General features: G+C 36.1%; 1 protein-coding gene across 1 annotated transcript in view; it reads left to right on the forward strand.

Annotated features, from left to right (window-relative positions):
* LOC149790744 (protein Wnt-10a-like) overlaps positions 1-23833 on the forward strand; it is a 91744-nt gene that overhangs the window by 35097 nt on the left and 32814 nt on the right. Inside the window, exons 2-3 of the mRNA XM_089972795.1 lie at positions 299-700; positions 5918-6180. Coding sequence (XP_089828921.1) covers positions 654-700; positions 5918-6180 — 310 coding nt within the window. The 5' untranslated portion in view covers positions 299-653. The remainder of the gene's footprint in view (positions 1-298; positions 701-5917; positions 6181-23833) is intronic.

The following is a 23833-nucleotide window of genomic DNA, read 5'->3' on the forward strand; positions in this document are numbered from 1 at the left end:
ATTTTTCTTTAGGTAGAGCACCTTTTATGGAGTTTAATAGAGTTGACCGGCAGCTATGGTTTACTGCTTAAGATCTGATACAATTTATTTTAATTTTAATTTTCTTTCTTTTTTCTCTTCAGATTTATTTACGTCTATTTACACGAGGGGGGGGGGGTCGCGTAGAGCAAAACGCTGATGTTTCATTTCATCATTTCGTTCGTGAGAATTCAACAAAAATCGTATCCTTGGGCTAGGTCTCGTCTCATCACACCCTGAACTGATGCTTTTTTAATTATGAATTTCCTCTTTTTTTCAGGCTAATAAACGGCTGCAGTGTTTTTTCACCATATGCTATAAAGCCACGGATACAAGAGAACAAGCAGCGATACAAAGTTCTCCAAGTCATCGGAAGAAACAGAATATTCATTGCCTAGCGGTACCTGATTGAAAAGTGGAAGTTCAAAAGCGATAAAACAGTTGAATCAGTTTAGATTTCCCCTCTATTCGAGATGGATTGTAGAACGTCATAGCTCTTCTTGTTCAGGCCTCTGGATGTAACCACCTCAAAGAAAGTGGACGAGATTTCGGATGGAGTTAGCGCTTATTGATTTCTTCAAAAGTACTGTTCATGTCATTTTTTCGCGGCCGCATGTTTCCGGAACCTCCTGGCTATGATACCCGTGTTTCCTATTATTGCGTTTCTACTTAATGGTATAGGGTAAGTATTAATATATATACGATGTAGCCTGAAATATGTTTGTCTTTTTTTTTACAAAATGTATAAATAATAGCCCACATTATTCCCGTGATTTTAAAACCAATTACCTGAAATACTGATACTGTTTCCTGGTCTGTCCACCTGCATGTCCGTTAATGTGTACATACCATCATAGCTTTTAATATATTGATAGACAAAGATGTCTTCCTTTAGACCTGGATTTATACATAATTAAACCAATCGATGACGGAGGTTAACACACTTTGCAAATATGTCTTCGAAATAATAGAACTTGGTGTTAATTGCCGGAGTTAAAACCTTTCGTAAAGGCAGGGCCGACAAGAAGGGGCGGAGGGCAATCAAAGATATATCCCTGGGGCCCGGACCGAACAAAACTTTTTAATTTTATAAAAGAAGAGTTTTGCTTGAACAAGAACTAGGAGTGGCCCGGATGATTCTTACCCCAGGACTCGTAATCGCTCTCTACGGCGATGCATAAATATCGATATAAGAAATCACTAGAGTTCACTAGCACAGTTTGCGCAATAATGTAAATTTGTCTGTTTTAGGTTTGACTATAGATTTTTCGGCATATGATAAAATTAATCTATTTCCACCGCAAATGTCGTAAACTTTGATCAGGTGTATTGAAATCTGCAACAATGGCAAAGCCTATGGTATTAACGTCTTTTCATAAAGAAAACATCCATTACATGTTGATCTGCGTGACATAGTGTCTGAAACATGGCTCGTGTTTTATTGGCATCGAATTATAGGGAAATATTAGCCGCCTTATTAATCTGCTCCCCTAAACAACACAAACCTGGCAGCGTGTACACATATCTTAAAATTTAAAAGGAAATTTTTAAAGCCATTATTACATTCTGGCAACATTCTGAGCAATAAGATGCCAGTTCAGTTACAAAAAATATATATTATCCCAAAATTACAGGCTAACACCAACTCCATTTTAATGGTGCCGTAATGGTCACAGTAAGTTACAGTAGCTCCGAACTTACTCCTATTTACCTACCTGCCTGTCTGCTGACAGACCCACACACCTTCCTACCTCGTTGTTTACTATCCGAACAGAAACCTACCAACCTATCCATCCATCCACGCACCAATCTACATACCTGCTGACCAACTTGTCAGTATAATGTATTTCCTTCACCCTTTCCCTTACCACATTCAAACCACCCTGTCAGAAACCAATGCACATAGCTGTTTATCAGCCTATTCACCTAACTACAACCCATTTGCCTTTTTCCATATCCATCTTAATCCATTTTACTTACATTATTTTCTTTCTCTGTCTCTGTCAGTCTATCTGTCTCTTACACACACACAGACACACACCTCACGCACACACATTTCAGTCTTCATTTCGGACATATTTGAGTCTATGAATAAATTTCACGGCACAGCATATATAGTGTTCAGTGCTCTCTTGTGAAAAATTAACGTTATATCTTTTGTAGTTCCCAGAAGTCTGTATCTATTTTCTCTTCTTTAACAAAATCAAAAGCTCATTCCGGAGTTTGAGGAGTCACAATGATCCAACAGTCGGATCGGCCCAGGTATACTACCATGGTGCGTCCTTGGACACGGCACGTTGATCCATGATCCAATTACCTTAGAATTAAATTACTTACTTCTGTTACAGTACTCTAGAAACCAAACCAAACCAATATAGCATTTGCTTCAAAATCTGACCATTCCATTCTATTCAGATGTACTTTTAAAATGACGTAATATTGATTAAACACATCTATTTGTTTGTCTTCGTTTGAACATATAGTGTGTATTTCTCCTGTATTGCGTCAGATATATACACGCACTTAAAACATTCCTCTTTGCAAAAAGCACATAAATACCTGTGTTATCCATGTAATGTGATTAAAATAATAAAAGGACATTAGTGAAACTGTAAATATAAAATATAGGCAGACTTTGATCGAGATAGGAAGTCCCTCAGGAGAAACATTTTGTAGCTAATAGTCAATTTTGTTTACCCCATAAAAGGGAAAGATATGATCAGTTATCGCCGATACCAATACCAGTATGCGCAGGAAGTATGCAAAGGTTAAACATCATTGCTTAAACATCAGAATTCACCGGGGCGCTGGAGGTGTGTAAGTAAGGCTCGTGTAGTATTGAAAGATGTACAATATTGGACAATATTTCAAAGACGTTCAAAAATGAAAGACAAGAAACCTTTTTCTTTCTGATTTTTTTTTAAATTTCTAAAAGTGTCGTGGTAAACTTTTCAGAAATAAACGGAAAAGCGTTTGCATATGTCGCCCTGTATGGATTATATCACCTTGCACGAGAGATATGCTTTTGGATTGAAATTATTTATGGAGGAAATGTAATAATAAACAACCTACAACCAGTCCTTTGTGGGTATAACAGTAGGCGATTCATGACAGCACACTGAAGCAAATTGGTAGAATTTCTTATAGCAGTGGATTTAGTGTCCAACATAAACAGTATTGTGATTAAGGACAGTGATTACCGTATTTACTCGCTTCTAAGTCGATGCAAACTGCAAACAAAGATCTTAACCTGCCGTAGGTACAGTGCACCTGCAAATCAGGATCTATGTTATTTGTTCTGTTGATTACTTCTAACAAACTGCGCAGACCCAGTTTTTTTCCGGCGCATTATGAAACGGATGGTCTGTGTCTGTGCAGTTTGCAGTTGGATTTGTCGTTTAAGGAGTATATACGTTATAAACAAAATACCTCACACGCATATGAAACTATGCAAAATCGAAATCTTATATTTATTTTTCATAATGACTGAGCCCTTGAAACCAAGAATTTGGAGAAAAAACACAAAGCAATAGACCATTCACTTAAAAGCGGAGTTTCATCTACCATTAATTGCTAAAACGGAGAATAGCCCCTGCTCTGTGCTTGCTTTCTCTATCCTAACTATCACCAATTCATTTAAAGTTTGTGCAAATGTTTACAGACTTCTAAAGTGTTTACACGTCACAATGAACTCTTGCTTTGAAGCATCGACTGTACTGCGAGGATTGCGCTTCCCGCTACGGCCCGGTACCGGGGTAAGGAAATGGATACTGGAATGAATGCTGCATTCAGTTCAATACAGTGGTAGTTAGTACTTTTGTTTGTTTAGCAATTGTTCCGTATCACAGCTTATCTTAAGTTCTTCCACTTTTTATGATAACCAAATATTGGACAGTAGACAAACAAAAAGGAATTGTAAGGGGATTTCAAGAGACACCTAAGGCCGAAGTAAAGTCCAGTAAATTCCTGAAGACCATTTTTATCTATGTCACCTGCACAGGCCATCGGGACAGATAAAGACAAAGCTTCATTGCGCATGTACAGTTTTGGCCTCATCACAACGTTTGACATTTTCAAATCATAGTCGACCTCTGCAAATGCAGCGAATGAATAAAACATTCCTAATTAAAGTGCGTCTATTTTCCTTTATAAAACTCGAACTTTACATCTTACAGGATTCTCTAAATAAATCAGATATGAAAGAGAGTACACGCTGCATGAACGGTTGGGGTGAAGACCGTTCATACACAGTGTGAAACCGAATTTTCATGTTTCATGACATCATGAACCCTGCATAATATAAATTTCAGTTCTTAAAATAACCAATAGTTATAACAAAAATGAAATTGTCACGTTATAAATAATAAGACTATATTTTAACCATTGTTTTTCAAATACTGTCAAAGCATACCAGACGGGCGCATGAATACATAAGTAGTTCCTTTCTGGTGTCATGAACAAATACCATCTAGTTTTCTGTGTGTGACATGATGAGATTTTAACTGACCTTAAAAAGGTGCTTATTACGAAGTATTTTGACTTATTATACAGTCGGCGATTACAATATAATGCTTAAAAAAGACAATAAGATACATTTTTAGTTAATCCTTTGGTTATGTTGATGTTTTAATGGTCTTAAACCACTCTCTATTACAAACTCAGGCGATTGCGAGCATTCTCCATAGGCAGGAATGGAAATTAAACACAGACCAGTAATAAGTGCAAAACAAATGTACCCATTAAAACGAAGCCCATACTTCATCTAGCTATTATATATCCCAAATAATATTTCGAAAGCTATAAATGAAGTCAATAAATACGACAACACGTGACCAAAAAACCTGTTGAGAATGAACAGTGCATTGGAATGAAAAGGGTCATGTAGCATTAACGTCTTTCAGTGCTAAGCATGGAGAGAACTGAAAGTTTGTTAACTATCAATCGTTTACCAAAAGAAAAAGGGTAACAAAACGACGTACAGCTACCAAAGAACTGCCAAATAACTTCTCAAACAAGGAGAGGTAACTCGGGATTTGACGTTAGTTATTTTACATTATGTGTGGAAGTGGATATATTATTTAACTGTACCCTCCAATGATTTTATTGAATAGACCAGATGTTTTTCTTTTGACCTGTTCTTGAAGTTATGATTTACAGTTTTCATAATCACTGGTGATAAAATGTATATACTCTGTCCGGACGTTAGCTCAAATTGATGCAAAAATCTGTATTTTGTTATAAATTCAAATTCGTTCATTCTGTGAAATTAGTTGTTTTTACTAATATTTTATACATATATCCACATGAAAGTTTTAAATAAAATTGTGAACGTAAAATGCGTATAGAAACATTATTTATTCTTTGTTAAATGGAACTGTTATTTAGAAACGTTTCTATGGTCCCAAAAATTTCAATCGGCAAAATGCATCGGTATAAGCATATTATTAAAAATATACGGCATTATGTCTTTTCTCTAAAGCGTGCAAGATAGATTCCAACGGCACAGGGGTTTAGCTTTTAAAGCTCTTAACGTAATAATAAGAACTTTAGTAGTTATTGCCCGGATGTTATGAAATTTCGGACTGATCAGGGTTCACATTGGTCATGTTTTATGTATTTTATGAAATTTCGGACTGATCGGGGTTTACATTGGTCATGTTTTATGTATTTTATGAAATTTCGGACTGATCAGGGTTCACATTGGTCATGTTTTATGTATTTTATGAAATTTCGGACTGATCGGGGTTCACATTGGTCATGTTTTATGTATTTTATGAAATTTCGGACTGATCAGGGTTCACAATGGTCATGTTTTATGTATTTCAGTGCGATATCTTAAGTCTAAAATAAATCTGGAAGTTATCAAAGCTTGACTTGTTGATGAATCTATTCATTTTAGGGGAATGGACAATAATATACTGAGGCTGAATATTCCTCCGGAGCCAAATCTGGACCCTAATACCGTGTGTAAGACGTACCCGGCACTGACTGTAAAACAGTACGAACTTTGCAGCGCCTACCCTGACGTAACGGCTTCCGCCATTCAGGGCATCCAGGTTGCAGTACATGAGTGCCAGTATCAGATGAGAGCTCATCGATGGAATTGTTCAACACTGGAGAAAAAGAATAAAAATCCATACCTGAGTCCTCTATTGGAAAGAGGTAGGTAAAAAGTACAATCGAAACAATTTCGGGCCTTTCCGCCAACTTTAACAATACTTTATTAGCTGCCATTTCGTCTACATGTACTTTCTTTACGAATCGACGTGATGAGTACGTTAAACACCATCGTATTAAACATGCCTCCGTTTCTTTCTTCAAATATGATCTTACTGGAGAACTTTATTTCACTACACTTGTGCAAGTAATTTCATATGGGTAGGAAACTGCTTTTAACATGGTTATACATTTATTGTCTTTGTGTTCACCTATGGCAAACCATATTCTCTTTTACCTTTTTGTTTTAATTTCTATATCTTGGAAAATAATGTATTTATATTTACTGTTGTATTGAATCTTGTAGGTATATGTGCTTATTTTTTTCAGTAGGGTTATCTTACAAATTATTTTAGCAGTTTTGTTTACCATTACAATTTTGTGCTACCCAAGTTTCATGTGGCACTTTTTATAGCCAAGATTGTGCTGATGTGCGGTTAAGCCTAATACATACATAAATACATACATACATGCATGCATGCATACATACATACATGCATACACAAATACATACATACATACATAAATACATACATACATACATACATACATACATACACAAATACATGCATACATACATACACAAATACATGCATACATACAGACACATACATACATACACACACACATACATACATACATACATACATACATACATACATGCATGCATACATACATGCATACACAAATACATGCATACATACATACACAAATACATACATGCATACATACATACACAAATACATGCATACATACACACACATACATACATACATACATACATACATACATACAGGAACTATGATCACTAAATGAGTCGTCACTGGTGGTCACGTGACATTCACAGAGCGTTTGACTCTCAATTTGAATTGAATGTACTTTCAATGATCTTAGCAAATGAAACTGGGAAGTAGCCCTGGCTTCTGAGCTATCAGTAAGAAGCCCCAACTTCTGAGCTATTAGTAAGAAGCCCCGAATTCTTAGCCATTAAAAAGAAGCCTCGACTTCTGAACTATTAGTAAGAAGCACCACCTCAGAGCCATTAGTAAGAGGCACCAACTTCTAAACTATTAATGAGAAGCTCCGACTTCTGAGCCATTAGTAAAAAGCCCCGACTTCTGAGCCACTACTAAGAAGCCCCGACTTCTTAGCCATTGAAAAGAAGCCCCGACTTCTGAACTATTAGTAAGAAGCACCACCTCAGAGCCATTAGTAAGAGGCACCGACTTCTAAACTATTAATAAGAAGCCCCGACTTCTGAGCTATTAGTAAGAAGCCCCGACTTCTGAACTAGTAGTAACAAGACATGACATCTGATACATTAGTGAGAAGCCCCGACTTCTGAGCTATTAGTAAGAAGCCCAGACTTCTGAGCCTGTAGTAAGAATTCTCGACTTCTGATCTGTTAGTAAGAAGTCCCTGACTTCTGATCCATTAGTAAGAAGCCTCTACTTCTGAACGAATTGTAAGATGCCCCGACGTCTAAGCCATCCGTAGGAAGCCCCGACTTCTGAACCATTTGTAAGAAGCCTCGACTTCTGGGCCATTTATAAGAAGCTCCGACTTCTGTGCCATCAGTAAACTCGACAAGACTAGATCATTTATATTAGTGACAGTATGTGTTATGTACACGAAACCAAGAGTGCCCTCTTCGTACGATTACCTTATAAATAAACAGAAAAGATCTAATTAATATTAAATACACTCTTTTAGGGAACAGTGAATAGACTTGGTAAAGACGGCACTTAAAATGCTCTGGGAAATATGGTCGTCTCTTTATTTTTGTTTGCTTGTTTAATTGACTTAAGGCTTTCTTCAAATAAGCTCCACACTCAATTTCCTGATCTTGTTGAAAGGCAAGTCTTGGGTTCAACTGATTATCCTAGATCTGTTCCAGGGTCAGATAATGTTCCTAAAATCACACGAGTTTATCCATCGATAAACAAATAAAAGAACAAAGCGCCCTCTGTTTCATAGTGATTATTGTAGGCATGCAGACATATGTTATGAAAAAAAATCTTTCAATTTTGGGAAGAGGAATTTGCCTGTGCCATAAAATATTATTCTAAGATATAAATGAATATAAATTTAAAACATGTTTTTAAAAAAATCATTGATTGAATTTGAAAACTTACTCGTGAGAAGATTTATTTTCATATAACGTTATCTCGATATACTTCTGTTTCTATGTCTGCTGTTGTTGTGGTTGCTGCTGCTGCTACTACTACTACTCCTACTACTACTACTACTACTGCTACTACTACTACTACTACTACTACTACTAATAATAATAATAATAATAACAATAATAATAATGAACTTTATTCTCGCTGTACAGTTGAAGTGTTATTATTATTAAAAGGATTGGGAATATCGATTTATTAGTAGGCGGTATGTTTGAAAACAATACTAACGTAAAGTATCTTCGTCAACTAAACATGTGTACACGAAGACGGCGAAGATGCATGATTCTTCTTGTCTCGTTCAACCAGACTCTTGCATGACTTTGCGAATTCGAGCGAGAGTCTGGTAAACGTCTGTGCAGCTTGGTTGTTACTGTTTAGTGTTGCTTGCTTCTGCTTTCTTTTTTTTTTCTTTATCCGTCTCCAACAAATGCACACTCTCTATCGTACAGTGAAAATCGACACCACACGTGCAATGGCATTACATTCAGAGTTCTTTTGTATGTGTTTTAGAAGTGGTTGTCTGTTTTTGCAATGTTCCGTGCATCTCAGCTATGACATCATTAGGCGAATGTTGCCGTCTAATGATTGGCAACATTTTCGTGCAAAAGTGAATACCTTTATTACACGTCTAGTCCGATAAATCAGACCCCAAATCTGTTTTCATAACGATGCATTATTTGTGAGCCTAATAGCGCCTATTCATAAAATCGAGGAAATGTTGGCAGATAAATCTGTCCTCAACATACTGTGTAGGTAGATTTTAAGCACTCGCCGATATTTCTCGCGTCTCTCGAGCAACTGTTGGCTGAGCACAACCCTATGGCCATTTTGAATTTCGTGATAAATACGGCTGTTACCAAATACCGGTAAGTTTCTAATCTTGTGTTTGTGTTTCGAACTGATTTTCATGCATCACAATTGCACGTTTTAATGAACCTTGACATGATATCAACAAATCGTCCATCATTATCAACACGGACTTGTGGGTCTAATTTGTCGGATTATTACATATCCTGTTACTGCGATGCTATTCCAAAACAATAAGTAAAATATAAAAGGTTTGAAAGTTCATAATCTAAGTCTTTTCTCTATGCCTCTTTGTAGAAATTACGCAAACGTCTATAGACCTTTACGAAACTCTCAGTTCGCGTTGATTTCTCAGAGCCGCACGAGAGCATGGTTGAAGCACCAGTATGATCTTCGCTGGCTCAAGGAACATGGTGCTCTGATTACTGGAGGGCGGGTAATACAACCAAAAAAAGCACCTAAAACTATAATCTTAAATCAAACAGCAGGAAAATATTTCGCTCAGTTTGTAACATATAGGCCTATATTCGAAGGTCAAAAACGATAGTCATGTGTACTAAAATTCAGTGCATGGTCATGCGTTTGGCACAGAAACAATCGATACAGTCAATCTGTGTTACACGAAGTAGCGGAACTTGGTATGAATTATTAATTTATTTCGAACACAAAACCTATTTTAGAAAGCTTAATACGGCTGAATGAACAGTTATTTCTGCCTCTTTTTCATATATACAAGTGTTTTCGGTGAGATTTGAGTGCTCTGAAATATAGCTCTCCCCAATTTGTCACGTGGGCCCGGCATACAAAGGATGAAGCTATAGTGTATTTATGTAGCATCATTCTTTTGATTATTAAAGTCAATTAATTGCAAGTGTAACCTTATACGCCACTCGTGTTTGAACAACACAAAGGCAGATTAAAAAGATATTTCAGAACGGATTAGCCATTGCTTGAGGTTAATTGGTCAGCAGGTTGTTGAAAATAAATTGGACAGCGATTAAAATGTTATTAAGGTTCTAGCTTGATCGATTTCAGTTCGGGTGTTCCGTAGTATCTTCTTCATTTTTCTTGTTTAAATAAGAACATAGCCCTTAGCGGCGTTGGTTACTTTTTATGACAGACAATGGACTTAACACAACTACGACACTGTTCAGTTTAAGTGCAGTACACAACCCTGAGTGTTTTTCGTACCATTCCCAAAGTCAACCATTTTTAATGAGATGAAATACCAAGTCTTTTATGTTATCACCCCGATTTTGAACCAAAGAAGGGCCTTTTTTCTCTCTTCACTTTTCTATGCTGCTACGTGTTTAGGCTCTAATAAACAGTAACAAAGAAACAGTGAAAACAAAAAGCTTTCTAAAATTTAACAAATAATTTATTTCCCTGGAAAAAACAATGTAAGAATGAAAGGAAAGAACGGTTTAAGAAATCAAATTCAGAAATATTCCAAGAATAATCCACGAAGTCCTAGTAATGAAAAGATTTTGATGACATTTGAGTTCGAGTCCCGACTAAAAGTCAAAAATAGAAGGCGATGACGTGTACTGTAGCCTTTATATTACGGGCGTGTCTACAGTTCTTTGTTGATCCACAAACAATATTCCGGTGTTTGAATTTCCGGATAAAATTTAAAGAAATGTCTTTGTCCAAGAATTCTGTATGCGCACTCAAATATTTCCAGAGAAACAAATTAATCTTTTGGAATTCAAATAGTTTGAAGAAAGTTTAAAATATAACTCAACTGGTCACAACAGAAAAAACAAAACGCATTACGTCCCAGTGCTTAGAACCCCGACTGACAAAGTTCTCTATAGACAAAAGTTATACCGTATCTTGACATTCCCGGATGAGGGTCTACCCTCCAGAATTTCGAGAAAAGCGTAGAAGTATTCACGTCTAAAGTCACGTTGTTCCAGTCAGCCTCGAGTTCACTATTATTATTAACACATTACGAATGAATTAAAAAAGAAGTTTTTTACTTGATTCTCTATCAAGGTCAGGAACTAGGTCAACAGAAAAATAATGTTCTATTTTTAGGTGTTTTCAACTAAACAGTCAGGTCAAACTGATTTCTGGAAAATATCAAATTCCTAGTAAAAAAAATTACATTACTTTGACATGTAATGAAATTAAAATAAAAAGATTTTAAAACTTACAAACAATTAAATTAAATAAAATAAATTAAATCAAACATACATAACAATACAGTATAGTGATATTGAAATTTCAGAGCTTTAGAAACTTAAGGTTGTGTATGATGCAGTTGGTACCAGAAATTAGGTCCAAAATGTTATAATAGCAACAAGGATGAAAACCGAGTATTCACCCAAGTTGAGTGAGCGCCTTATCTTAAAATAACCGGATGTTAAAAGCCATCATACTGGGAAATGAGATGCCAACTCGAAATGATTTGTACCTTCCCTCATTTCTACCTATTATTTTTATTTGGACTTTGCGAAACCCTCCAGCAAATTTTTCAGCTACAAGGAAGTAAGGTTGTTGTAGGTAGTACAAGGTATCTGTCTATTTAAATTAATGTAATGGTTGCCAATTGGATTGAAGATGCTGGAACTTGAAGTTTGGCAGAACTGCAAATCAAACACACAATACTTCTTATCTCCAATTAAAAATATTGGAAAGTGTACATTTTTCCTTAAGAACATATTACACATTTCTTTTGGTTGCATCATGTCTGGAGGAAGGCAAAGGGAACATACATACTGACTGATTTGTACCTAATGCAAGGCGTGACGTTCATAACAAATTTGGCAGAAAATCAAGTGCTCCAAAATCCACTACTTTGTACACTTGACGAACATCAAACATCTTGTTTACTTCACTTAAGAAATGTATAGGGTATTAATAAAAACCACAGAATACTGTGCACTTGTATTGGAGTGATAAATAAATACAAACGAGAGCAGCAGAAGGAGCAAATTATATTAAAGCCATTCCTGTGTTGGCAAGCTGCTTAAAGAAAGAAGCCATGAAAATATAATTGGCCCCTCCTCACTCCCCCTACCACGTTGACATTGCAAAGTTTTTCCTACTGACTTTGACCCTTTTGAAACCATAAATGATATTCTATTTTTTTAGTCTAAAGTGTATTGTCTCACTGTTGATTTTTTAAACGTTTGTCATTAAAACTTTCCAGAGCCATACGAACCTGAATAAATATTTAGAATGAAACATATGGTAGACGAGATGAATGATTTTTAGCGAGCAAGATTTTTTTGTTTTGATGTATAACAATACTATTGTTTCATAAAGATCATACAAAAATGCTGTAACCTATGATACAAGAATGAATACAGGTGTTGTTTCAAGCTAGTAAAGAATAGCTTGTTTGGTAAATAAAGCTGAATTAATTTCAAAATTGCTTCAAGATTTTTCATGATATGCGTTTTAAATTTTTACATCTGATTACACCGATATGACAAAACATACGAGCTACTTTCTATATGTTGTGCACGGTGGCTGTTAAAAGGGGTTACAAAACAGACACACACACACACACACACACACACACACATACACACACACACATATATATATATATATATATATATATATATATATATATATATATATATATATATATATATATATATATATATATATATAGAGAGAGAGAGAGAGAGAGAGAGAGAGAGAGAGAGAGAGAGAGAGAGAGAGAGAGAGAGAGAGAGATGCTCCTTAAGTTATGAAATCTTTTGTTTCAGATATCAGGTATGTAAGTAAAGATACGTATCGGAATAATCCATTTTGTTTGTTTGTTTTAACGGGTAATTCTAGCGCGTTATTGTCTCCATCATGCAGAATAAATGTGCTCTAATTGCGTTCCAAAGAACAGAATGCAGCAGCCGACCCAGGCTGTCCTGTGTGTGTATCGAACCTATGACCCTTGAGTCTGACTCTCATTCATTTGCCAAATAACCCTTTCAATGTTTGCATTTGTGTTGTATAAACTTCTGATACTTCCTTGCACATCCGATGCTTATATACGGTTGGAAACTTCGCAATAAGAGCATACGCCCTCATGTACTGTATTAACACGACAGCTGTACAAACTAAGGAGAGTTGGTTGGATTGGGTGGTCTACTGTATGCAATATTACACATGTTTCTATTACTGACATCTGAAAGGGGAAATGCAGAAATCAAATAAAAATAAATACCACTTTTAATTTTGTGTTCGGATATCTAATTTATGTGGTTTAGCAAATTAAACACAACTTTTGGCTGGCCTTGTACAATCGGATAACGACCCCAACCCCCACCCTCAACTGCTCTATATCAAAATATATTGAGATCTCCAAAGCTGAGCGTTATTTATCTTTCAATAATTATATAAAAATTATAGTAATAATATATTTCGAAATCCAAAACTGGAGCTATCTGCATCTTTTCTAATAGCGAACAGCAGCATCCAAGTTTTTGTCTCGTAAATCATTGATATACGGGATTTTTCATATGGGTATGAACTGATACCATTTTCGATATATTTTCTAAACGATGGTTAGCTTGTCATTAATAAATGACATTGCACAAACTTATACTGAAATGAAGGTAATTTCGTTGAAGAATATTGTTTTATTATTGTAAAACTCACATAAACACGAACAAGTCATAGGTGGGTGGGGATCGTGTTTTTACACGAAAACAAGAAATAACTGAAAAGGGTTCAAGAACAGTAACTCTGTTCTTTAATTCTTAAACTTAGAAATCAAACGTCAAAGAAATAAAGTCAAATATAGCACCTTAACACATGTACTTTGTTACAATATGCAGTGTCTCATAAATTCTACTATGATTGAATTAATGCTTTGATTGATTTTTGCTTAAGATTTTGGGAGACACATCTAAGGCTCTCTTTGATTTCCGTTAGAAATAGAACAGACAACCTTGCTCCTTGAAAACCAGATGGAAACCTCCACGTGCCACTGGAAATGACCATCTAATTTTACGCATTCCTCAATGACTGTGACATAAACCTTTCTGCTGACGTCATCTACGTCCAACATCTTAATGATGAAGCTTTCTCCGTTGAAAGCTGTTGCTCAATTAACCGAGAGATGCTTCAGTGATATCGGACTTGAATGCCTTGTGTACTTTGTCATAAGTGTGAAGTTGCCAGTCATACAAAGCCTTGGCTTTAATCCGTCAGCCTCGGTAAAACAATTGCTGAAAACGCAAGTTGTGGATCTGGTTATTATCTGCTCAAAGGAAACTACTGCGACTGGATGGATCTGCACAGTTTCTTTATCGGCTTTAACAACATTGTTTCTTTCTGCTGTCAGCAGAAGATACAAAATCATACCTTAATCTACTACCAGAACCTGCAGTGGCACGTGCGATGACGTCGTAGGCACGTTGTATACTTGCCTTTCCTTGAGTGACTGCATTGTCATCGGTCCTTTTGGTCGTATTACCGAAGTCCACCACATGGGCATTTCCGTGGCCTGATTCTAAGTAGTGCCATAAGTCACGGATGCGACACTGCTCATCCTGGGACTTCATCCTTGGTGTCTTGACAATCAATGGTTCCAGATCTTTTGTCGATTATACTACGTTATCATCGTTCTTCACAATCGATGTGGCAAAGCCTCCATTTTGTATCTTTGATCCGCTGCGTATAGGAACGGACATGCTTTCTAACTTCTCCTCTTTTGGTTTCTTTTTTTTTTTTTCCTTCTTCTTCTGTTTAGAGTGTCTACTGGCTATTTTTCTTAAAACTCATTCTCGCTCGCCCTTCAACCAATTTTCTTCCATGGTCGATTTCTTTGTCTTGGCTCTCCTCTCTAATTTTGGCACATTGAATGCACAATAAATGACATTAATACATGGGAAATTTATAATCGGCATTTACCAAACCAAACTATTTCCTTGACCGCAGGAATAGGAATTTGTACTAATACACAAACTGAAGTCATGGGCGCTGAGTTAAACTAATAATGGGAGAATTCATTGACAGAAAAGATGTTGTCTGTTCCTTCTCATGGCGTACGTTTTTTTGTTTTCTAGAGAGGCATTTTGGTCTTCACACATATACTATAATCAATATTGTAGTCTCTTAGTTGAAATCTATTTAGGCCGCTGATGACATCATTCTGAAAAATGCCCATAGAAAGGATTTTCCGATTTCAGGCACGTAATATTGACCACTTCCGCTGTCAAACCACAGAAAAAGCTGAGACGAAAAAGTTTAGGTAATACCCTCCCACGATTATTCTCAGTGAATGCACGTTTAGTGTTTTATTTTTAAAGATCAAAGAATTTTTGTCAACGCTGTAACACGCTAATAAACACAAATCAGTCAATGAAATATTTCAACTATTTTGTTTCAGATACACACAAGATTAGGCCCCCAACTACAATCGTCGCTATCATCACGTTTTCTACTATTAGTCATGCACGGTATTTGAGACCTAATCCCCTGTTTTTCTGGTATTTGATGCGTGTCATTCTCCTTCAGGGCCGTTTATGGTTGTCTAGTCGATGGATACAATTTGAAAATGTAACGTCCTAAAATAACTTGATGTATAGTTTTCGCTTAACGATAATATGTACTCCACAAAAATCAAGATTGTGTGTATGCAACAGTAACATTATCATGTTTTAGAAGAAAGAAAGAAAGAAAGAAAGAAAGAAGGAAAGAAAGAAAGAAAGAAAGAAAGAGAAAGAGGGACAAAGAAAGGGACACTGAATCTGAGTCACGTTTTCGAGGTTTTTCGTGAAATTGAGAAGCGCGAATTTTCATTTATTCTTATTACAATCAATATTCAATGTGCATATGTTGTATACAATGTTGAGAAAATAAATATTAGGCATTATTTAAATTTAATTAAACTGTATTAAAGTATTACATGTAAAGTTAAAGGTGGATTTATCTTTGTAGGCATGGCTTACTGTCAGTTCCACTTAAGTAGAAATAAATAACAAAAAAGAAAAAGGCTAAAATTTAAAAATGCCATTAGATATTGAAATTATTGTATTATAGTATGAGATGGACTTTGACAGCAAATGAAATTTCTAATTATAGTATGAGATGGACTTTTACAGCAAATGAAATTTCAAATTATAGTATAGATTTACTTTGACAGCAAATGAAATTTCTAATTATAGTATGAGATGGACTTTGACAGCAAAATGAAATTTCAGATCATAGTATGAGATGGACTTTGACAGCAAATGAAATGTCAGATTATAGTATGAGATGGACTTTAACAGAAAATGAAATTCCAAATTATAGTATGAGATGGACTTTGACAGAAAATGAAATTTCTAATTATAGCATGAGATGGACTTTGACAGCAAATGAAATGTCAAATTATAGTATGAGATGGACTTTAACAGAAAATGAAATTCCAAATTATCGCATAAGACGGACTTTTACAGCAAATGAAATTTCAAATTATAGTATGAGATGGACTTTGACAGCATTGAAATTTCAAATCAAAATTTTAATCTGTTCTCTGTTCCGAATTCATGCTTTTGAACAATGTCGGACGATTTTTTGCCACGAAAGAAACAAAATCAAAAATATAGAGTTTTCCTCATCATGTTGAAAATTAAATGATAATGATTTTGAATATATTCCTTCAAAGTAAATTCAAACCACATTTATTCCGACATTCTCACATACATATAGATATAGCTGGATTTAATCATGGCATATTGGCGGCGTAAAGGTTCTTGTAAAAACTATTTAATATATAAATATTGCCTGCATGAGGTATGTGACAGCTTGGAATATCGTCTATACTCTTTTATAGGATGGGTTCACCAGCTAAACAGCATATATTCAGATCTGTCGGCGCATTATGCGTCCACAAATCAGGTACAGAAACAGATCTGCCGGCTCATTTTGCGAAAACAGATCTAAATCTATGACGTTTACACGTTGATTCATTTTGTGACATCAGATCTAAATCTATGACGTTTACACCGTTGATTCATTTTGCGACATCAGATCTAAATCTATGACGTTTACACCGTTGATTCATTTTGCGACATCAGATCAAAATCTATGACATTTACACTGTTGATTCATTTTGCGACATCAGATCTAAGCCTATACAGTCTACTCTTGAATCCTACATAAACGCAAATATATACGGTACTACTTTCAATGGTCAAGTGGGGGGGGGGCTGAGTGTTCAATCGATCCCCTTTTGAGAGTGTGGTAGGTGTAAATTTAAGTTGTTTGCATTTGCAACATGCACAATGGAGAGAATGTTGGCACACCTCTATGTTACTTTCATGTACTGTGGTTGAATTTTGTTCGATATTGTACTAATGGAAATTGTACATGATCTAAGCACACAGCTGACTAAAATGACTGCTCCCATGTGCTAAAACAAAAATCAGCATGAGTTTGTCTAACATACACCATATTCAGTTGTTATTAAAATTGGGAAAATGAATTCGCCAAACCAGACGGTGCCAGTTTCTAAAAGAGCAGTGAAGGAGTGACCAAATGTACAAAACTTAAATAATTTACTGGCACTGTTTTTTGTTGTTTGTTTTTTTTAACACTTTACCTCTGAAGTCCAAGAAGTGAAAATGACCAAGCGGAACTAGAAATTTCATGATAGGTGCACATCTGAAGCATAGCCAAGTTTTATACCCTATTACTCAAAAATACACCCATCAATCAAACGCCAAAATAAAGGGAATTAAAAGTTATATTAAAAATACTTAAGATATACGGGTCATTATTAAAATGCCAGTATAATCAGTGAGAAATACCTGGGAAATTCGTTTTCTTTTAAAACAATTTTTTAACCCTTTGAAAAACACGAATTTACAGAGCGCCATATTGTCCAGTTAAAATTGTAGAACTTTTCGGTATCTCTTTCTGATCATAGATCATACCTCCCACACCCTCCAAAAATAGCTGTATCCGCCTATACTTTGAAGAAAAAAAAGATGAAAAAGTGTTGGAATGGACGAAACAGTCAGCCTATGAAGTGCTGGTTAATGGATCAGCGTTACCGATGAAAGCTTAAAATAAATATGTGCTGTTCTTTAGGCAACTATAGTTTGAAACAAACTCTATCGTGGCTATCGTCTTACTTGGATACGTTTGTTGTTTTTCGTTTTCCCAGAATCGTAGTTTCTTTGTCTCGTATGTGAACGTATTTGGTGCAGATTTGTTCGTGCTATCCTTTTGTAAGGGTGCGAAATAACAGCCCTGGTTTAACAAACTTTCTTCTTGGGAAGAATGCCACACAAAATTTAGTTTGTGTTCGATTAGTTGTCTGTTATACTTTATAGTACGACGTAAAAGTGGAGGAAATACATAATATTATTTTCAATGGCCACCTCTAGGCGTAATTATTTTCTTCTCTTCGTGTTCCTCCTTTCCTTCGTAGTAATTCATGTATTTATGCTTTCTTTCTTTTCATGGTAAATTGGTGTGCTTTTGTGTTACGGGTTTTTGCAGACCTAAAAGAATATATTTCGCCTAACATTTGAGTGAAAGTATACCAGAGTAAGCATACGATATACATCGTTTGTTGTGTCTGATTTTTTACATATTTTTTTAAAATAATTTTTATAAAAATTAAAATACCCGACCAGTGTTATAGTATTCATCGCAAAGCATCAAAAAGTTTCCTTTCTGACAGCATACGACCGTTCGGGCTGTGACTGACTTCAACCTACAAAATAGCGTTGGCAGTGTCAGTTTTAACAATGATTTTAAATTCGAATTTCAGGGTTCGGGTTCGAGGTCATTCTAAAACTGAGTGCCAGGATGGAAGGGTCTCTGAACCATTCTTTTTATTGTTTCAACAATTCTAACTTTGATTTTAAGGTTATTTGTTAAGATGCTTGCTAAGGATATTTCCTGGAAAATGTCAGCGTGTCGGTGCAAACTTACACGTGTGGATATAGTTGTGTCTTGAATCTCTCCTAATTCACACTACATTGTTATACAAGGATTTATCCTATATATGTATACGTAGCTACACCAATATACCTGATTCGTGCTATAAGCGGCTCAATCATGTTGTATGAAATTTATTAAACAGTTTGCTAATAAAAGTCTACAGGTAACAGTTAACAAATAAATACGTTGTATAATTTATTGAATCTGATTGTCTAAGAGCCTTCAGAGTGGGATCAAATTTAATATTGTCCTCTGAGCGTATGATAGCGCATTCTCCGTCAACAGTCAACTGTAAGGGGACAAAAAACGTGTCTCCGGGCACATACGGGTACTGCTCCGCTAGGATTTCAGTCTAGTAACTGTTACTTTTAACAACGTACATCGTTTTAACAATTGCTGCACAGGATGGCCAATTAACATCTATTTGATATCATTATAAACAGCGCATGTAGCTGTCTTTCGTTTCAAAACCAATTAAATGGTTTGTCATTCTTCTATTGGAATCCCCTTTGGCCTGAGGTGTTAAAGTTCATACTACAAAAGATTGTTAGCTATACAGCCGTACATTAAATAATTCGAAACGCAGCGTGACACTACACTATTAATGTGTGTCATCCGGTTTGTATACAAAATTCTAGCAACAACGAACACAACACTTGCTCGTTTTAAAATATAGAAAATGTTCAGTTAAATGTAAAATTGCATATATAAAAATCGGTTTCAAGCTAAAGTTATAATTTTGTAAATTAAGCGTTAGAATTTGTCTATGGAGTTTGAATATGATCGAGTTTTGTTGTGAAGTATGAAGAAGACAAAGCCATACATTTTTGGCTTGCAAATTAATGCAGCTATCAAGATGTGTATTTACCCTCGAATTGGCCATTGCAAATCTTTCAGAATTTTTAATAGGGCACGGGAGCTCTATTTCTGGTTTCGAGGCGATTTTGTAATTTAGTCTGTTGGACTAGAAAGGATAGACCAGTTTGTTACGCTTGAGTATTGGTAGCATAGGCAAGCGCGACCTAATTTCCTCTACGTATCAAATTATGTTTAAAACTGCTAACGTTATTATTCATGTGTTGCAGGGAACAAGCAGTTTTATTCGCTTACCCCTACAGCGATGCTATAGTGACCGATCGCTTGTTAGTCATCGTGTTAATTTGTTTTTAAAGCCAACCAGCCTGTTAGATCCAGATGGTGAAATTCGCATAATTTTATAGCAAGGTTTCGCGTTCATTTGGACCGATGCCACAACAGGGAAGGGACAAAATGACTGATGTAGTACATATTTTTTAAATAGATAATTCAGTTTAAGTTGCAAAAAGTTTTGACCATTTTGTTCTCATTTTTCGGTGGTGCTATGTAGGTAGGTAGGTAGGTAGGCATGCGTACGTGCGTACAAGCATGCATGCATGCATGTATGTATGTATGTATGTATGTATGTATGTATGTATGTATGTATGTATGTAGTTTACTGGCACATCAATGGTATTCTGGCTATAAAATGCCTTGAAGCACTAAACTTGCTAAAATCGTTTGAAAACTAAAGCCGTCCGAGTAACAGCAAATATATTATCGTACAGATAAAATATAACAGATTAACATGTAAAATTATGTTATAGAGTATACGAAATAACATAAAGCCAAATAAGATCGAATCCTATTCATCGAGTTTACATACAGAAATATTTATGACTACACTACACGTGCACATGAGCCACACTACACGTGCACATGAGCCACTGTCACAGTCAGTGGACACTGGCAAGGTACACATTTGGTGTACCCTTCGTGGGTTAAGCATGGGTCAGATGTGTATGTGTACCATACGATACTAACTTGTCAATCCTTTTTGTTCCGTATGCCACCTTCGAGTAAGGGGTTTGTTGTCACGAAACCTATTTGTGGAGTTTTCATTTCAAATATTTTACGAAACGATAACGAGAATAATCTCCATTGATTGTAACTCTTTAAGTTGCTCTATGGCGTCGTCATTTTAGAGACGGGTGACTGTAAGACAGCGTTGGCTCATTTATCTGCCTTTTCATAACTATCAAAACCAATACATCTAGGCAACCAACAATAAAATATATTGTTTTCCTGATTTGATGAAAAGTCATGTTTCTGTATGAAGGGATATTACTGGATTGTCAAATGCTACATTTTGCTTTGCGTTTCGGATAGAAAGGAACCTGATAAAATAATGAAATGTATTTGTTGAGAGATAGCAATTTATTTCAAAACTATGAGCGTGGCTGTCATTTCTGTCTGCAATATAAAAGGAGTATCCGATGACTGATTATACAGATAGTATGGTGGATTCTGCAATTTCGTCTACCACCGTATCTTCGTCTTTGGAACCATCTGTATATAGAGATGTTTGGCCACGACAGCAGGTTCTGGCTTCGTTGATTTCACTCTGAAAAACGAGAAGATTTTTTTGTGGACTTTGGAATAGGCAAAAATGAAATTCACATTCTAGATGCTTGAATAATCAAGGTAATTACTGAGATAATAAAAGTTTTGTATTGGCTTGAGAGATGTTTGAAGCTTTCAGATGGAGGCGAAGTCGCATGCCAGAAGGTAGAATGAAACCTTTTTCGTTACAGTTGTTCGTATTTTAGCTTAACGTCGTTATGTTTGGGTTTGGACTGATTGGATAGTGTTTTTTCTCGTGGCACTGAAATGGATTGTCTGAGGTCAAGCCATGTTTTATTCGCCTCAACACTGCGGCTGTCTGCGGGGGAAGTTCGAAAGGCTCCCAGACAAAGTCGGAATTACTGACTGTGTATCGGATGACGCATCTGAAGAAGATTGGACCGTACAGATTCAAGGCATAGTTAATTTGATTTTAATATAGTCATGTATATCCAGAATAAAGTCTCTCGGTCTGACCCCTAATCTTTATTTGGCACGACTCGTATTAAATCCACAGATCTTTTACATCTTTTTTTACATTTTGAGCCAGCATGACCACTGATGTCAACGGTTTGCTGCTCTTTTTCAGCCAAGATCTCATTAGATTTATCTTGTGTTTCTTCTTTGTCACACTGTTGCATTCAGTAATTCTTTCTTACTATTTGATCCACTGTCGGTTTGCGTGAATGCAAGCGCTGCTTTGGAAAGCATCAAGACAATACATTTGTTTATTTGGTTACAGACAGCGTTCGTGGAAGTTTTCTTTAATCTACTTTTGCCGCGTTAGCGTAATATTTTATGACCCTGATGAGTAGAACCATGGATTCTGTACTGCTTTGGCCTCAGACAATATCCTGCTGTTTTGGTGCTTCTTGCGTCGTATCGCGTCGTGCTACCGTCCGGGCAGTATCTGTAGTAAGAACTGTTGTCACCCAGAAAATTAGCACATGTGATCTTTTCTTTTTACATCGATCCATCATGATCCTCCCGCTCTCACATGGTGCAAACTGGCATCCTCTTACATCTGTGTGGTGACCATATTTCGGGCAGTTAACGCACCTAAAGTGATTAGAGATGAAGGGGTCAACGGAAATGTTTTCGATTCAGACTTTGGTCGATGCAGGTAAATCGGAGTCCTTCGTCTGTATGTACGTTTTTGTGTGATCTAGCTTGTTATTTCGGCGAATGCTGATTCGTTTCACATGGAATACGTTCTGAGATCTGCGATTGTAATGCTATCTAAATCCATAGATGAGTTCATCGATTTGTTTTTGTGGGTTAAACGGCATTTGTTATCACATGACTGGGCATATATGGCAGCAGGTATATTTGATAGAGGAAGAATCCGGTAAGAACCAAAGACCCACGGGAACCTACTGGCAGGCAATTTTTATATATACCCACGATGGCAGAGCTGACACTTGAATCCACGCGGTCAAGGGTGAGATGTTAGCGATCTGTGAAATAAGACTGAAGACTTCAAAAGTAGAACACATACTTAGTGTCTTTTGTTAGTTGCATAATATAATGTTGTACAACGTATAATACCAAGATAGCTCTGAAATTCCCGTAATTCCAAGTTTATTTCGCGGAAAGCTATAGAAGTAAAAACTTGGTGAATTTTGTGTCTGAGTTCAGAGTTTATGATGAAGACGTGTCTTGACTAATTCAGACTACCCGCACTAATGTATGGAATTCAGTATAAATTTCTTGTCTGGTACCGTGTTCTTGTAAGTACGCTCCAGTGGCATTGAAGAATTCAGGGTACCAAAATGGCGATAGGTACATAACAGACATCCTATGCATATCTAGTTCTCTGTCTACAAACTTGGTCATTCTGAATCTGACTTGGACTTGCATGCTGCAGACGAGTTTTGACTATGTGGACGGATCAATTATTGGTTCTCATGCTGAAAGTTATGTAACGATATGTCCTTACTAGCTGAATGTGTAAGCAGTATATGTCACTGAACTACACGCTGCCAGCAACATACTACACTCGCAAAGTGTAACATAGCCATTCCAGTTTGTGTGTGCTATGATTGTGTTAAAAAAAAATCATTCTTGCTTGTGATATCTACATTTACCGATTTATAAAGTAAAGGAGACACAACAATGTACAATTAATTCCATCTTCCTAATTATTATTAATAGTGCTGAGGTGTTAGCATTAATGTTCAGTTAAAACAAATAATTACATTTGTGTTCTCACTGGTTGTCTTGCAGAGCAGTATGCGCACATTTTAAGAACTAACTGCCCGAGATAACTATATATATATATATATATATAT

Source organism: Sinohyriopsis cumingii, chromosome 10 (genome assembly GCF_028554795.1).
Source record: "Sinohyriopsis cumingii isolate HCF-2022 chromosome 10, ASM2855479v2, whole genome shotgun sequence".
In the NCBI taxonomy this organism is placed as follows: domain Eukaryota; kingdom Metazoa; phylum Mollusca; class Bivalvia; order Unionida; family Unionidae; genus Sinohyriopsis; species Sinohyriopsis cumingii.